The 18,819-nt window shown below is 45.1% G+C and overlaps 1 protein-coding gene across 1 annotated transcript in view; it reads left to right on the plus strand.

Annotated features, from left to right (window-relative positions):
- LOC135570202 (formin-2-like) overlaps positions 1-18,819 on the plus strand; it is an 80,858-nt gene that overhangs the window by 38,986 nt on the left and 23,053 nt on the right. Inside the window, exons 7-9 of the mRNA XM_065016314.1 lie at positions 1,642-1,734; positions 16,231-16,282; positions 16,745-16,894. Of these exons, the coding sequence (XP_064872386.1) occupies positions 1,642-1,734; positions 16,231-16,282; positions 16,745-16,894 (295 nt within the window). The remainder of the gene's footprint in view (positions 1-1,641; positions 1,735-16,230; positions 16,283-16,744; positions 16,895-18,819) is intronic.

Here is an 18,819-nt window from a genome sequence, read left to right on the forward strand (position 1 = left end):
AATAACACATATGGAGTCATGTAGTAACCATAATACTGAATAACTATGAAATAACACATATGGAATCATGTAGTAACCATAATACTGAATAACTATGAAATAACACATATGGAATCATGTAGTAACCATAATACTGAATAGCTATGAAATAACACATATGGAGTCATGTAGTAACCATAATACTGAATAACTATGAAATAACACATATGGAGTCATGTAATAACACCTATGGAGTCATGTAGTAACCATAATACTGAATAACTATGAAATAACACATATGGAATCATGTAGTAACACATATGGAGTCATGTAGTAACACATATGGAGTCATGTAGTAACCATAATACTGAATAACTATGAAACAACACATATGGAGTCATGTAGTAACCATAATACTGAATAACTATGAAATAACACATATGGAGTCATGTAGTAACCATAATACTGAATAACTATGAAATAACACATATGGAGTCATGTAGTAACCATAATACTGAATAACTATGAAATAACACATATGGAGTCATGTAGTAACCATAATACTGAATAACTATGAAATAACACATATGGAGTCATGTAGTAACCATAATACTGAATAACTATGAAATAACACATATGGAATCATGTAGTAACACATATAGAGTCATGTAGTAACACATATGGAGTCATGTAGTAACCATAATACTGAATAACTATGAAATAACACATATGGAATCATGTAGTAACACATATGGAGTCATGTAGTAACACATATGGAGTCATGTAGTAACACATATGGAGTCATGTAGTAACACATATGGAGTCATGTAGTAACACATATGGAGTCATGTAGTAACACATATGGAGTCATGTAGTAACACATATGGAGTCATGTAGTAACACATATGGAGTCATGTAGTAACACATATGGAGTCATGTAGTAACACATATGGAATCATGTAGTAACACATATGGAGTCATGTAGTAACACATATGGAGTCATGTAGTAACACATATGGAGTCATGTAGTAACACATATGGAGTCATGTAGTAACACATATGGAGTCATGTAGTAACCATAATACTGAATAACTATGAAATAACACATATGGAGTCATGTAGTAACCATAATACTGAATAACTATGAAATAACACATATGGAATCATGTAGTAACCATAATACTGAATAACTATGAAATAACACATATGGAGTCATGTAGTAACCATAATACTGAATAACTATGAAATAACACATATGGAATCATGTAGTAACCATAATACTGAATAACTATGAAATAACACATATGGAGTCATGTAGTAACCATAATACTGAATAACTATGAAATAACACATATGGAGTCATGTAGTAACCATAATACTGAATAACTATGAAATAACACATATGGAGTCATGTAGTAACCATAATACTGAATAACTATGAAATAACACATATGGAGTCATGTAGTAACACATATGGAGTCATGTAGTAACACATATGGAATCATGTAGTAACACATATGGAGTCATGTAGTAACACATATGGAGTCATGTAGTAACCATAATACTGAATAACTATGAAATAACACATATGGAGTCATGTAGTAACCATAATACTGAATAACTCTGTGACCGTTTTGTGAACAGTTTGTCCTCTCTTTCCAGCGTGCAACACAGAGGTGGAGAAGGTGTGTAAAGTGTCGTCTGAAGATCACCTACAGCCCTTCAAGGACAAGATGGAGGAATTCCTCAGCCAAGGTAGGAGAGAAAACACTACTATGGACACACACACAGTCCTATTTTCCCCCGAACCCTAAACGTAACCCGAACCCTAAACGTAACCCGAACCCTAAAGCCTAAAATATAATTTTAACATATTCAGGAAACATAAAAAGCCCTAGAGTTTTGTTATCCAACCTTGTCAGAACATTCTGGTAATGTAGGAAACATGTGTACACACACACACACACACACACATGTACATATACATACACACACACATACATACACACACACACCTCAACCTGATGCCGCGCAGCGTCACCTCAACCTGATGCCGCGCAGCGTCACCTCAACCTGATGCCGCGCAGCGTCACCTCAACCTGATGCCACGCAGCGTCACCTCAACCTGATGCCAAGCAGCGTCACCTCGACCTGATGCCAAGCAGCGTCACCTCAACCTGATGCCGCGCAGCGTCACCTCAACCTGATGCCACGCAGCGTCACCTCAACCTGATGCCAAGCAGCGTCACCTCAACCTGATGCCACGCAGTGTGTTCTGCCAATGATAGGATCGTATTAAATATTCTTCATAAGCATGCATCCTTGTGACTGGACGAACCCGACGACGAGGAGCTTCATGCCAACTTGAATGTCCATTAGGCGTGTCACGTCCCATTTTAATTTCCATTGTTTTCATGGCATCTCGTTAAAATTGTTTGACTAATATTTTGTTATTGTTGACAAAATGAACACTGACGTTTCAATGACGCCAAGTTATTGGTCCACTGAGGGAGAGAGAGTTTCATTGTGTAATGATTTTACAGAGTTACATTTACTGATTATATGAACTGTAAATTAATTTATGGAATTCACATGACTGGGCAGGGGTGCAGCCATTGGGTGGGCCTGGGAGGGCACAGGCCCCTCCCACAGGGGAGCTAGGCCCACCCACTTGGCAGCCAGGCCCACCCACTTGGCAGACAGGCCCACCCACAGGGGAGCTAGGCCCACCCACAGGGGAGCTAGGCCCACCCACAGGGGAGCTAGGCCCACCCACAGGGGAGCTAGGCCCACCCACAGGGCAGCCAGGCCCACCCACAGGGCAGCCAGGCCCACCCACAGGGCAGCCAGGCCCACCCACAGGGGAGCTAGGCCCCACCCACTTGGCAGCCAGGCCCACCCACTTGGCAGCCAGGCCCATCCACAGGGGAGCTAGGCCCACCCACAGGGGAGCTAGGCCCACCCACAGGGGTGCAGCCATGGGGTGGGCCTGGGAGGGCACAGACTCACCCACTTGGCAGCCAGGCCCACCCACAGGGGAGCACAGGCCCAACCAATCAGAAATTAGTTGGCAGCCAGCCCCCCCCCCTCAGACGATCCCGCTGATGAGGAAGGCGGATGTGGAGGTACCGGGGCTGGCGAGCTACAAGTGGTCTGCTGCTGTGAGGTCACTTGGACAAACTGCAGATTCTGTTGGAGAAACATTGGATTTCTATTGTATGTTTTTATGGTTCGGTGGAGAGATTGATCTGAACTGGTTGTTTAATCTCACCCAGTGGACTTCACATTATTGACTTCTTGATGATCTTCCCCTGAAATGTACTAATTCCAAATTCCTCACATTCATTACCCCCCCTGTTTTCTTTAGACAATTATATGGACCCCAGTTGAAAGCAAATCACTGAGCAGCCATTTCACCTATTGAGAGGCATTATAAATCAAAGTGACTCTGGTATCCTGCTTGATTGTCGTGGCGGACTATTCCGGGCTCAGAGCTGTCGTGGTCTGGGTTATCTGGATGTGATTAGCCCGGACCAGTAAGAACCCACTTAAAGGGAAAGCTCCACCCAGAAAACAATATTTTGGTATTTGATTCATTAGTCCATTGTTGACATCGTCTCAAAATGTTTTGCTTGTCAGCACCCAACTTTTCAACATATTTAACTTTCAAAATACAGAAATCATCCCCGAATGATGCATTTTGTTGCATAATTTGATGCTGCGTTTTGAATCATATGTATCCACGGTTTCTGTATTCTGGAAGTTACATACCTTCACATGAGTGTAGACAAGCAAAACATTTTGGTAGAGTAGAGTTTTTGGATGGCGTTTTCCTTTATCATGGTGGATAATGCCTCGTGACCATTGACGTTCCGTCCACCATGAGAGATTTTGGTAACCTTCCATGGCCATTCATCTTTGCCTGTGACCCGTGAGGACCTCAGGGTCTGTGGTGTCGGGCATTAACCCCTGAGCTGTCTGCCTGGAGATGTCAACATTTCTGCCACCCCCACTCCCCCCCTTCCACCTCTCACGCCGAGAACCTCACTGCTGCAGGCTGCTGTGTCACTCTCCATTCAGCTTCACGGTGAAATCTCTTTTTACCCACAACTGGGATCAATTTGTCAGAGAGCACCCCTGGCACTGACCCCTGATACCCCAGGAAGACCCCACTGCAACCCCTAATGCCCCTAATGGAGACCCTACTTCCCCCAGATCGCCCACTACCAGAGCCACCGATGCCATGGCTAACTGCACTCTAACGAACAGTTATTCAGGAACTTCCAAGTGGTTCGTAGGCTGATGTATGACAGCACCCACACACTTTACATTGCAAAGGGAAACTAAATGGTTGCTTTGTCTTGGGGCAGGTCTCCCTGACTGGGAGGAGAAGGTTGTCTTGGTGCAGGTCTCCTGACTGGGAGGAGAAGGTTGTCTTGGGGCAGGTCTCCTGACTGGGAGGAGAAGGTTGTCTTGGGGCAGGTCTCCTGACTGGGAGGAGAAGGTTGTCTTGGGGCAGGTCTCCCTGACTGGGAGGAGAAGGTTGTCTTGGGGCAGGTCTCCTGACTGGGAGGAGAAGGTTGTCTTGGTGCAGGTCTCCTGACTGGGAGGAGAAGGTTGTCTTGGGGCAGGTCTCCTGACTGGGAGGAGAAGGTTGTCTTGGGGCAGGTCTTCCTGACTGGGAGGAGAAGGTTGTCTTGGGGCAGGTCTCCTGACTGGGAGGAGAAGGTTGTCTTGGGGCAGGTCTCCCTGACTGGGAGGAGAAGGTTGTCTTGGGGCAGGTCTCCCTGACTGGGAGGAGAAGGTTGTCTTGCAGGGCTGGGAGGAGAAGGTCTCCTGACTGGGAGGAGAAGGTTGTCTTGGGGCAGGTCTCCCTGACTGGGAGGAGAAGGTTGTCTTGGGGGCAGGTCTCCTGACTGGGAGGAGAAGGTTGTCTTGGGGCAGGTCTCCTGACTGGGACTGGGGAGAAGGTTGTCTTGGGGCAGGTCTCCTGACTGGGAGGAGAAGGTTGTCTTGGGGCAGGTCTCCCTGACTGGGAGGAGAAGGTTGTCTTGGGGGCAGGTCTCCTGACTGGGAGGAGAAGGTTGTCTTGGGGCAGGTCTCCTGACTGGGAGGAGAAGGTTGTCTTGGGGCAGGTCTCCCTGACTGGGAGGAGAAGGTTGTCTTGGGGCAGGTCTCCCTGACTGGGAGGAGAAGGTTGTCTTGGGGCAGGTCTCCTGACTGGGAGGAGAAGGTTGTCTTGGGGCAGGTCTCCCTGACTGGGAGGAGAAGGTTGTCTTGGGGCAGGTCTCCTGACTGGGAGGAGAAGGTTGTCTTGGGGCAGGTCTCCTGACCGGGAGGAGAAGGTTGTCTTGGGGCAGGTCTCCCTGACCGGGAGGAGAAGGTTGTCTTGGGGCAGGTCTCCTGACCGGGAGGAGAAGGTTGTCTTGGGGCAGGTCCCCTGACCGGGAGGAGAAGGTTGTCTTGGGGCAGGTCTCCTGACCGGGAGGAGAAGGTTGTCTTGGGGCAGGTCTCCTGACCGGGAGGAGAGTTGGTCTGTCTTGCCGGGACTTGGTCTGTCTGACCGGGAGGCCGGGGTGGTCTGTCTGCCCGGGAGGCCGGGGTGGTCTGTCTGCCCGGGAGGCCGGGGTGGTCTGTCTGCCCGGGAGGCCGGGGTGGTCTGTCTGCCCGGGAGGCCGGGGTGGTCTGTCTGCCCGGGAGGCCGGGGTGGTCTGTCTGCCCGGAGGCCGGGTGGTCTGTCTGCCCGGGAGGCCGGGGTGGTCTGTCTGCCCGGGAGGCCGGGGTGGTCTGTCTGACCGGGAGGCCGGGGTGGTCTGTCTGCCCGGGAGGCCGATAGGATGGTTTAGTGAGGGACCACAGATCTTATTGTTCACTGTACAGTACCAGTCTAAAGTTTGGACAGAATAAGTCATTCAAAGATTTTAGTTTATTTTTATGATTTTCTTCATTGTAGAATAATACTGAATAACTATGAAATAACACATATGGAGTCATGTAGTAACCATAATACTGAATAACTATGAAATAACACATATGGAGTCATGTAGTAACCATAATACTGAATAACTATGAAATAACACATATGGAGTCATGTAGTAACCATAATACTGAATAACTATGAAATAACACATATGGAGTCATGTAGTAACCATAATACTGAATAACTATGAAATAACACATATGGAGTCATGTAGTAACCATAATACTGAATAACTATGAAATAACACATATGGAGTCATGTAGTAACCATAATACTGAATAACTATGAAATAACACATATGGAGTCATGTAGTAACCATAATACTGAATAACTCATGAAATAACACATATGGAGTCATGTAGTAACCATAATACTGAATAACTATGAAATAACACATATGGAGTCATGTAGTAACCATAATACTGAATAACTATGAAATAACACATATGGAGTCATGTAGTAACCATAATACTGAATAACTATGAAATAACACATATGGAGTCATGTAGTAACCATAATACTGAATAACTATGAAATAACACATATGGAGTCATGTAGTAACCATAATACTGAATAACTATGAAATAACACATATGGAGTCATGTAGTAACCATAATACTGAATAACTATGAAATAACACATATGGAATCATGTAGTAACCATAATACTGAATAACTATGAAATAACACATATGGAATCATGTAGTAACCAAATAACTGAATAACTATGAAATAACACATATGGAATCATGTAGTAACCAATAACACATATGGAGTCATGTAGTAACCAAATAACTGAATAACTATGAAATAACACATATGGAATCATGTAGTAACCAAATAACTGAATAACTATGAAATAACACATATGGAGTCATGTAGTAACCATAATACTGAATAACTATGAAATAACACATATGGAATCATGTAGTAACCAATAACACATATGGAGTCATGTAGTAACCAATAACACATATGGAGTCATGTAGTAACACATATGGAGTCATGTAGTAACACATATGGAGTCATGTAGTAACACATATGGAGTCATGTAGTAACACATATGGAGTCATGTAGTAACACATATGGAGTCATGTAGTAACCAATAACACATATGGAGTCATGTAGTAACCAATAACACATATGGAGTCATGTAGTAACCAATAACCCATATGGAGTCATGTAGTAACACATATGGAGTCATGTAGTAACCAATAACACATATGGAGTCATGTAGTAACCAATAACACATATGGAGTCATGTAGTAACCAATAACACATATGGAGTCATGTAGTAACCAATAACACATATGGAGTCATGTAGTAACCAATAACACATATGGAGTCATGTAGTCATATGGAGTCATGTAGTAACACATATGGAGTCATGTAGTAACCAATAACACATATGGAGTCATGTAGTAACCAATAACACATATGGAATCATGTAGTAACCAATAACACATATGGAGTCATGTAGTAACCAATAACACATATGGAATCATGTAGTAACACATATGGAGTCATGTAGTAACCAAAAACACATATGGAGTCATGTAGTAACACATATGGAGTCATGTAGTAACCAATAACACATATGGAGTCATGTAGTAACACATATGGAGTCATGTAGTAACACATATGGAGTCATGTAGTAACCAATAACACATATGGAGTCATGTAGTAACCAATAACACATATGGAATCATGTAGTAACACATATGGAGTCATGTAGTAACACATATGGAGTCATGTAGTAACACATATGGAGTCATGTAGTAACCAATAACACATATGGAGTCATGTAGTAACACATATGGAGTCATGTAGTAACACATATGGAGTCATGTAGTAACACATATGGAGTCATGTAGTAACACATATGGAGTCATGTAGTAACCAATAACACATATGGAGTCATGTAGTAACACATATGGAGTCATGTAGTAACACATATGGAGTCATGTAGTAACCAATAACACATATGGAGTCATGTAGTAACCAATAACACATATGGAATCATGTAGTAACACATATGGAGTCATGTAGTAACACATATGGAGTCATGTAGTAACCAATAACACATATGGAGTCATGTAGTAACACATATGGAGTCATGTAGTAACCAATAACACATATGGAGTCATGTAGTAACACATATGGAGTCATGTAGTAACACATATGGAGTCATGTAGTAACCAATAACACATATGGAGTCATGTAGTAACACATATGGAGTCATGTAGTAACACATATGGAGTCATGTAGTAACCATATGGAATAACACATATGGAGTCATGTAGTAACACATATGGAGTCATGTATAACACATATGGAGTCATGTAGTAACACATATGGAGTCATGTAGTAACACATATGGAGTCATGTAGTAACACATATGGAGTCATGTAGTAACACATATGGAGTCATGTAGTAACCAATAACACATATGGAGTCATGTAGTAACACATATGGAGTCATGTAGTAACACATATGGAGTCATGTAGTAACACATATGGAGTCATGTAGTAACACATATGGAGTCATGTAGTAAAATGGATCATGGAGTCATGTAGTAACACATATGGAGTCATGTAGTAACCAATAACACATATGGAGTCATGTAGTAACCAATAAAGTGTTAAACAAATCAAAATATCAAAAGTATACAACTTTGCACACTTGGCATTCTGTCAACTACTACCTGACTGAGAGACGAGGCTGTTCTGAGACCTGTCAACTACTACCCCTGAGGCTGTTCTGAGACACATAGGCTGTTCTGAGAGACTACACCCTACTGAGAGTCAGGCTGTTCTACCTAACTCATGACTGAGAGACAGGCTGTTCTGGACCTGTCAGACCTACTACTACCCTGACTGAGAGACGAGGCTGTTCTGAGACCTGTCAACTACTACCCTCATTGAGAGACGAGGCTGTTCTGAGACCTGTCAACTACTACCCTGACTGAGTAACACGAGGCTGTTCTGAGGACCTGTCATGTACTACCCTCATTGAGAGACGAGGCTGTTCTGAGACCTGTCAACTACTACCCTCATTGAGAGACGAGGCTGTTCTGAGACCTGTCAACTACTATCCTGACTGAGAGACAAGGCTGTTCTGAGACCTGTCAACTACTACCCTCATTGAGAGACGAGGCTGTTCTGAGACCTGTCAACTACTACCCTCATTGAGAGACGAGGCTGTTCTGAGACCTGTCAACTACTACCCTCATTGAGAGACGAGGCTGTTCTGAGACCTGTCAACTACTACCCTCATTGAGAGACGAGGCTGTTCTGAGACCTGTCAACTACTACCCTCATTGAGAGACGAGGCTGTTCTGAGACCTGTCAACTACTAACCAACTACTGCCCTGACTGAGAGACGAGGCTGTTCTGAGACCTGTCAACTACTACCCTCATTGAGAGATGAGGCTGTTCTGAGACCTGTCAACTACTACCCTCATTGAGAGACGAGGCTGTTCTGAGACCTGTCAACTACTATTCTTACTGAGAGAGGAGGCTGTCAACTACTATCCTGACTGAGAGACAAGGCTGTTCTGAGACCTGTCAACTACTACCCTCATTGAGAGACGAGGCTGTTCTGAGACCTGTCAACTACTACCCTCATTGAGAGACGAGGCTGTTCTGAGACCTGTCAACTACTACCCTGACTGAGAGACGAGGCTGTTCTGAGACCTGTCAACTACTACCCTCATTGAGAGACGAGGCTGTTCTGAGACCTGTCAACTACTACCCTGACTGAGAGACGAGGCTGTTCTGAGACCTGTCAACTACTACCCTCATTGAGAGACGAGGCTGTTCTGAGACCTGTCAACTACTACCCTGACTGAGAGACGAGGCTGTTCTGAGACCTGTCAACTACTACCCTCATTGAGAGACGAGGCTGTTCTGAGACCTGTCAACTACTACCCTCATTGAGAGACGAGGCTGTTCTGAGACCTGTCAACTACTATCCTGACTGAGAGACAAGGCTGTTCTGAGACCTGTCAACTACTACCCTCATTGAGAGACTAGGCTGTTCTGAGACCTGTCAACTACTACCCTCATTGAGAAGACGAGCTGTTCTGAGACCTGTCAACTACTACCCTCATTGAGAGACGAGGCTGTTCTGAGACCTGTCAACTACTACCCTCATTGAGAGACGAGGCTGTTCTGAGACCTGTCAACTACTACCCTCATTGAGAGACGAGGCTGTTCTGAGACCTGTCAACTACTAACCAACTACTGCCCTGACTGAGAGACGAGGCTGTTCTGAGACCTGTCAACTACTACCCTCATTGAGAGATGAGGCTGTTCTGAGACCTGTCAACTACTACCCTCATTGAGAGACGAGGCTGTTCTGAGACCTGTCAACTACTATTCTTACTGAGAGAGGAGGCTGTCAACTACTATCCTGACTGAGAGACAAGGCTGTTCTGAGACCTGTCAACTACTACCCTCATTGAGAGACGAGGCTGTTCTGAGACCTGTCAACTACTACCCTCATTGAGAGACGAGGCTGTTCTGAGACCTGTCAACTACTACCCTCATTGAGAGACGAGGCTGTTCTGAGACCTGTCAACTACTACCCTCATTGAGAGACGAGGCTGTTCTGAGACCTGTCAACTACTATTCTTACTGAGAGAGGAGGCTGTCAACTACTATCCTGACTGAGAGACAAGGCTGTTCTGAGACCTGTCAACTACTATCCTGACTGAGAGACTAGGCTGTTCTGAGACCTGTCAACTACTATCCTGACTGAGAGATGAGGCTGTTCTGAGACCTGTCAACTACTAACCAACTACTGCCCTGACTGAGAGACGAGGCTGTTCTGAGACCTGTCAACTACTATCCTGACTGAGAGACTAGGCTGTTCTGAGACCTGTCAACTACTAACCAACTACCGCCCTGACTGAGAGACAAGGCTGTTCTGAGACCTGTCAACTACTATCCTGACTGAGAGATGAGGCTGTTTTGAGACCTGTCAACTACTATCCTGACTGAGAGATGAGGCTGTTCTGAGACCTGTCACTACTATCCTGACTGAGAGACTAGGCTGTTCTGAGACCTGTCAACTACTATCCTGACTGAGAGATGAGGCTGTTCTGAGACCTGTCAACTACTATCCTGACTGAGAGATGAGGCTGTTCTGAGACCTGTCAACTACTAACCAACTACTGCCCTGACTGAGAGACGAGGCTGTTCTGAGACCTGTCAACTACTACCCTCATTTTGAGATGAGGCTGTTCTGAGACCTGTCAACTACTACCCTCATTGAGAGACGAGGCTGTTCTGAGACCTGTCAACTACTATTCTTACTGAGAGAGGAGGCTGTCAACTACTATCCTGACTGAGAGACAAGGCTGTTCTGAGACCTGTCAACTACTACCCTCATTGAGAGACGAGGCTGTTCTGAGACCTGTCAACTACTACCCTCATTGAGAGACGAGGCTGTTCTGAGACCTGTCAACTACTACCCTCATTGAGAGACGAGGCTGTTCTGAGACCTGTCAACTACTACCCTCATTGAGAGACGAGGCTGTTCTGAGACCTGTCAACTACTATTCTTACTGAGAGAGGAGGCTGTCAACTACTATCCTGACTGAGAGACAAGGCTGTTCTGAGACCTGTCAACTACTATCCTGACTGAGAGACTAGGCTGTTCTGAGACCTGTCAACTACTATCCTGACTGAGAGATGAGGCTGTTCTGAGACCTGTCAACTACTAACCAACTACTGCCCTGACTGAGAGACGAGGCTGTTCTGAGACCTGTCAACTACTATCCTGACTGAGAGACTAGGCTGTTCTGAGACCTGTCAACTACTAACCAACTACTGCCCTGACTGAGAGACAAGGCTGTTCTGAGACCTGTCAACTACTATCCTGACTGAGAGATGAGGCTGTTCTGAGACCTGTCAACTACTAACCAACTACTGCCCTGACTGAGAGACAAGGCTGTTCTGAGACCTGTCAACTACTATTCTTACTGAGAGATGAGGCTGTTCTGAGACCTGTCAACTACTATCCTGACTGAGAGACGAGGCTGTTCTGAGACCTGTCAACTACTACCCTCATTGAGAGACGAGGCTGTTCTGAGACCTGTCAACTACTACCCTGACTGAGAGACGAGGCTGTTCTGAGACCTGTCAACTACTACCCTCATTGAGAGACGAGGCTGTTCTGAGACCTGTCAACTACTACCCTCATTGAGAGATGAGGCTGTTCTGAGACCTGTCAACTACTATCCTGACTGAGAGACAACTGAGACCTGTCAACTACTGACCCTCATTGAGAGACGAGGCTGTTCTGAGACCTGTCAACTACTACCCTCATTGAGAGACGAGGCTGTTCTGAGACCTGTCAACTACTACCCTGATTGAGAGATGAGGCTGTTCTGAGACCTGTCAACTACTACCCTCATTGAGAGATGAGGCTGTTCTGAGACCTGTCAACTACTACCCTCATTGAGAGACAGGCTGTTCTGAGACCTGTCAACTACTAACCAACTACTGCCCTGACTGAGAGACGAGGCTGTTCTGAGACCTGTCAACTACTACCCTCATTGAGAGATGAGGCTGTTCTGAGACCTGTCAACTACTACCCTCATTGAGAGACGAGGCTGTTCTGAGACCTGTCAACTACTATTCTTACTGAGAGGAGGCTGTCAACTACTATCCTGACTGAGAGACAAGGCTGTTCTGAGACCTGTCAACTACTACCCTCATTGAGAGACGAGGCTGTTCTGAGACCTGTCAACTACTACCTCATTCAGGCTGTTCTGAGACCTGTCAACTACTACCCTCACTGAGAGACGAGGCTGTTCTGAGACCTGTCAACTACTACCCTCATTGAGAGACGAGGCTGTTCTGAGACCTGTCAACTACTACCCTGACTGAGACGAGGCTGTTCTGGCTGTCAACTACTATCCTGACTGAGAGACAAGGCTGTTCTGAGACCTGTCAACTACTACCCTCATTGAGAGACGAGGCTGTTCTGAGACCTGTCAACTACTACCCTCATTGAGAGACGAGGCTGTTCTGAGACCTGTCAACTACTACCCTCATTGAGAGACGAGGCTGTTCTGAGACCTGTCAACTACTACCCTCATTGAGAGACGAGGCTGTTCTGAGACCTGTCAACTACTACCCTCATTGAGAGACGAGGCTGTTCTGAGACCTGTCAACTACTAACCAACTACTGCCCTGACTGAGAGACGAGGCTGTTCTGAGACCTGTCAACTACTACCCTCATTGAGAGATGAGGCTGTTCTGAGACCTGTCAACTACTACCCTCATTGAGACGAGGCTGTTCTGAGACCTGTCAACTACTATTCTTACTGAGAGAGGAGGCTGTCAACTACTATCCTGACTGAGACAAGGCTGTTCTGAGACCTGTCAACTACTACCCTCATTGAGAGACGAGGCTGTTCTGAGACCTGTCAACTACTACCCTCATTGAGAGACGAGGCTGTTCTGAGACCTGTCAACTAGACCCTCATTGAGAGACGAGGCTGTTCTGAGACCTGTCAACTACTATTCTTACTGAGAGAGGAGGCTGTCAACTACTATCCTGACTGAGAGACAAGGCTGTTCTGAGACCTGTCAACTACTATCCTGACTGAGAGACTAGGCTGTTCTGAGACCTGTCAACTACTATCCTGACTGAGAGATGAGGCTGTTCTGAGACCTGTCAACTACTAACCAACTACTGCCCTGACTGAGAGACGAGGCTGTTCTGAGACCTGTCAACTACTATCCTGACTGAGAGACTGTTCTGAGACCTGTCAACTACTAACCAACTACTGCCCTGACTGAGAGACAAGGCTGTTCTGAGACCTGTCAACTACTATCCTGACTGAGAGATGAGGCTGTTCTGAGACCTGTCAACTACTATCCTGACTGAGAGATGAGGCTGTTCTGAGACCTGTCAACTACTATCCTGACTGAGAGACTAGGCTGTTCTGAGACCTGTCAACTACTATCCTGACTGAGAGATGAGGCTGTTCTGAGACCTGTCAACTACTATCCTGACTGAGAGATGAGGCTGTTCTGAGACCTGTCAACTACTAACCAACTACTGCCCTGACTGAGAGACGAGGCTGTTCTGAGACCTGTCAACTACTACCCTCATTGAGAGATGAGGCTGTTCTGAGACCTGTCAACTACTACCCTCATTGAGAGACGAGGCTGTTCTGAGACCTGTCAACTACTATTCTTACTGAGAGAGGAGGCTGTCAACTACTATCCTGACTGAGAGACAAGGCTGTTCTGAGACCTGTCAACTACTACCCTCATTGAGAGACGAGGCTGTTCTGAGACCTGTCAACTACTACCCTCATTGAGAGACGAGGCTGTTCTGAGACCTGTCAACTACTACCCTCATTGAGAGACGAGGCTGTTCTGAGACCTGTCAACTACTACCCTCATTGAGAGACGAGGCTGTTCTGAGACCTGTCAACTACTATTCTTACTGAGAGAGGAGGCTGTCAACTACTATCCTGACTGAGAGACAAGGCTGTTCTGAGACCTGTCAACTACTATCCTGACTGAGAGACTAGGCTGTTCTGAGACCTGTCAACTACTATCCTGACTGAGAGATGAGGCTGTTCTGAGACCTGTCAACTACTAACCAACTACTGCCCTGACTGAGAGACGAGGCTGTTCTGAGACCTGTCAACTACTATCCTGACTGAGAGACTAGGCTGTTCTGAGACCTGTCAACTACTAACCAACTACTGCCCTGACTGAGAGACAAGGCTGTTCTGAGACCTGTCAACTACTATCCTGACTGAGAGATGAGGCTGTTCTGAGACCTGTCAACTACTAACCAACTACTGCCCTGACTGAGAGACAAGGCTGTTCTGAGACCTGTCAACTACTATTCTTACTGAGAGATGAGGCTGTTCTGAGACCTGTCAACTACTATCCTGACTGAGAGATGAGGCTGTTCTGAGACCTGTCAACTACTATCCTGACTGAGAGATGAGGCTGTTCTGAGACCTGTCAACTACTATCCTGACTGAGAGACTAGGCTGTTCTGAGACCTGTCAACTACTATCCTGACTGAGAGATGAGGCTGTTCTGAGACCTGTCAACTACTATCCTGACTGAGAGATGAGGCTGTTCTGAGACCTGTCAACTACTAACCAACTACTGCCCTGACTGAGGCTGTTCTGAGACCTGTCAACTACTACCCTCATTGAGAGATGAGGCTGTTCTGAGACCTGTCAACTACTACCCTCATTGAGGCTGTTCTGAGACCTGTCAACTACTATTCTTACTGAGAGAGGAGGCTGTCAACTACTATCCTGACTGAGAGACAAGGCTGTTCAGACCTGTCAACTACTACCCCTCATTGAGAGAGAGGCTGTTCTGAGACTCCAATAACTACTACCCTCATTGAGAGACGAGGTTCTGAGACCTGTCAACTACTACCCTCATTGAGAGACGAGGCTGTTCTGAGACCTGTCAACTACTACCTCATTGAGAGACGAGGCTGTTCTGAGACCTGTCAACTACTATCCTGACTGAGAGACAAGGCTGTTCTGAGACCTGTCAACTACTACCCTCACTGAGAGACTAGGCTGTTCTGAGACCTGTCAACTACTATCCTGACTGAGAGATGAGGCTGTTCTGAGACCTGTCAACTACTAACCAACTACTGCCCTGACTTGAGACGAGGCTGTTCTGAGGTCAACTACTATCCTGACTGAGAGACTAGGCTGTTCTGAGACCTGTCAACTACTAACCAACTACCTGACTGAGAGACAAGGCTGTTCTGAGACCTGTCAACTACTATCCTGACTGGGAGATGAGGCTGTTCTGAGACCTGTCAACTGCACCACTAACCAACTTCTGCCTGACTGAGAGACAAGGCTGTTCTGAGACCTGTCAACTACTATTCTTACTGAGAGATGAGGCTGTTCTGAGACCTGATCCTGACTGAGAGATGAGGCTGTTCTGAGACCTGTCAACTACTATCCTGACTGAGAGATGAGGCTGTTCTGAGACCTGTCAACTACTATCCTGACTGAGAGACTAGGCTGTTCTGAGACCTGTCAACTACTATCCTGACTGAGAGATGAGGCTGTTCTGAGACCTGTCAACTACTATCCTGACTGAGAGATGAGGCTGTTCTGAGACCTGTCAACTACTAACCAACTACTATCCTGACTGAGAGATGAGGCTGTTCTGAGACCTGTCAACTACTGAGAAACGAAAGCGATCCTACTTACAATAACCACTGTTGTTTTTCATGTTTTCTGTCTTGCAGCTAAATCTGACCTGGAGGTCCAGGAGACGCAGCTCAGTGACACTCACAAGTTGTAAGGAACCGTTTCAATGCAGTCATAACATCTGTACCACTTTCAGATACATTTACGAGTTCTATACCCACTGGGCAATGGTTGAATCAACCTTGTTGAATCATTGAAATGACGTGGAACCAACGTGGAATAGACGTTGAGTTGATGTCTATGCCCAGTGGGTAGAAGTTTTTTGTGTGTGTGTGTGTGTGTGTGTTTTCTTGTGTGTGTGTGTGTGTTTTCTTCTGAGTTTAAGCAAACAGTGTTGTCATCCAATATAGCAGCATATTTTGACAGTTTGGAATAAAGTAGAGTTTTTAGCTAGTAAAGCTATATATTTTGGGAAACACTATTTAATGAATACCTCACATGAAACAGTGTAAAGTATTTATTCCCACAGTTGTAAAACACATTCTATCTTTATGTTCCGTTACCCTCCGTCTCCGTTGGTTGTTCCATAACAGTGTGTTGTTGTTGTTGTAGGTTCCTGGAGTTGACGGTGTTCTACCAGGTGAAGGCTAAGATGGGAGAGAAGGAGGTTTCCCCCCACACCTTCTTCTCCGTGTGGCACGACTTCTCCTCCGACTTTAAAGACCTGTGGAAGAAGGAGAACAAGATGATCCTACAGGAAAGGTACCAACCAGTCCTGTGTTTTTGTTTTGTTTTAAACAACCAGATGTTTTAAATTAGATCATGAGTTTATTATGTACAAGACCATGGTGCTTGCCTCACGGAGCTGTGAGGGGAACGGCACCTCAGTACCTCCAGGCTCTGATCAGGCCCTACACCCAAACAAGGGCACTGCGTTCATCCACCTCTGGCCTGCTCCGCCTCCCTACCACTGAGGAAGTACAGTTCCCGCTCAGCCCAGTCAAAACTGTTCGCTGCTCTGGCCCCCCAATGGTGGAACAAACTCCCTCACGACGCCAGGACAGCGGAGTCAATCACCACCTTCCGGAGACACCTGAAACCCCACCTCTTTAAGGAATACCTAGGATAGGATAAAGTAATCCCTCTCACCCCCCCCTTAAAAGATTTAGATGCACTACTGTTCCACTGGATGTCATAAGGTGAATGCACCAATTTGTAAGTCGCTCTGGATAAGAGCATCTGCTAAATGACTTAAATGTAAATGTACAGGTTACTATGTTAGAATTGAAGACTGTGCTTTGTCTCACTGAAACTCATTGAGACCGGTTGGTTACTTTACAGGAATCAGAAATGCATCAGGATTGACTTGTTGGATACATGATGTTCTTCAGGGCGTTATAGGGCTTTATAGGGCGTTATGGGGCTTTATGGGGCTTTATGGGGCGTTATGGGGCGTTATGGGGCGTTATGGGGCTTTATAGGGCGTTATGGGGCTTTATAGGGCGTTATGGGGCGTTACAGGGCTTGATAGGGAGTCATCTACTCTGTCATCACTGCTGACCTTTCTACCAGCTTGACTCTGCTAGGTCTTCAGTGTAGAGATTCATTGATAGGGAGTCATCTACTCTTGTCATCACTGCTGACCTTTCTACCAGCTTGACTCTGCTAGGTCTTCAGTGTAGAGAATCATTGATAGGGAGTCATCTACTCTTGTCATCACTGCTGACCTTTCTACCAGCTTGACTCTGCTAGGTCTTCAGTGTAGAGAATCATTGTACCATCCAAACCGCTGTGAATTAAATATATTTTTCATAACAAAAATACATAGAAATAGAGCAGATCTACCCGCTTCTTAGACTTGTTTTCAATGAGAACGACAGATCTATAACATACACATCTTTGTGAATATGTTTGGGTCGCCCATAAAGTAACACATTGCAGCTTTAGGTTACCACACATGCTTTTCCAGCCATCTTAGGGACAGTATTAGGAGGAATTGTTTTATATTATTCAGTGGTCTAACATATAGTATTAGGAGGAATTGTTTTATATTATTCAGTGGTCTAACAGACAGTATTAGGAGGAATTGTTTTATATTAGTCATTGGTATAACATATAGTATTAGGAGGAATTGTTTTATATTAGTATATTAGTCTAACAGACACTATTAGGAGGAATAGTTTTATATTAGTCAGTGGTCTAACAGATAGTATTAGGAGGAATTGTTTTATATTAGTCAGTGATCTAACAGACATTATTAGGAGTTATTGTTTTATATTAGTCAGTGGTCTAACAGACAGGAGGTATTGTTTTATATTAGTCAGTGGTCTAACAGACAGGAGGAATTGTTTTGTATTAGTCAGTGGTCTAACAGACAGGAGGAATTGTTTTGTATTAGTCAGTGGTCTAGCAGCCAGGAGATATAGTTTTATATTAGTCAGTGGTCTAACAGACAGGAGGAATTGTTTTATATTAGTCAGTGGTCTAACAGACAGGAGGAATTGTTTTATATTAGTCAGTGGTCTAACAGACAGGAGGTATTGTTTTATATTAGTCAGTGATCTAACAGACAGGTGGAATTGTTTTATATTAGTCAGAGGTCTAACAGACAGGAGGTATTGTTTTATATTAGTCAGTGGTCTAACAGACAGTATTAGGAGGAATTGTTTTATATTAGTCAGTATTAG

This window comes from Oncorhynchus nerka, unplaced genomic scaffold (assembly GCF_034236695.1).
Source record: "Oncorhynchus nerka isolate Pitt River unplaced genomic scaffold, Oner_Uvic_2.0 unplaced_scaffold_1038, whole genome shotgun sequence".
Lineage (NCBI taxonomy): Eukaryota > Metazoa > Chordata > Actinopteri > Salmoniformes > Salmonidae > Oncorhynchus > Oncorhynchus nerka.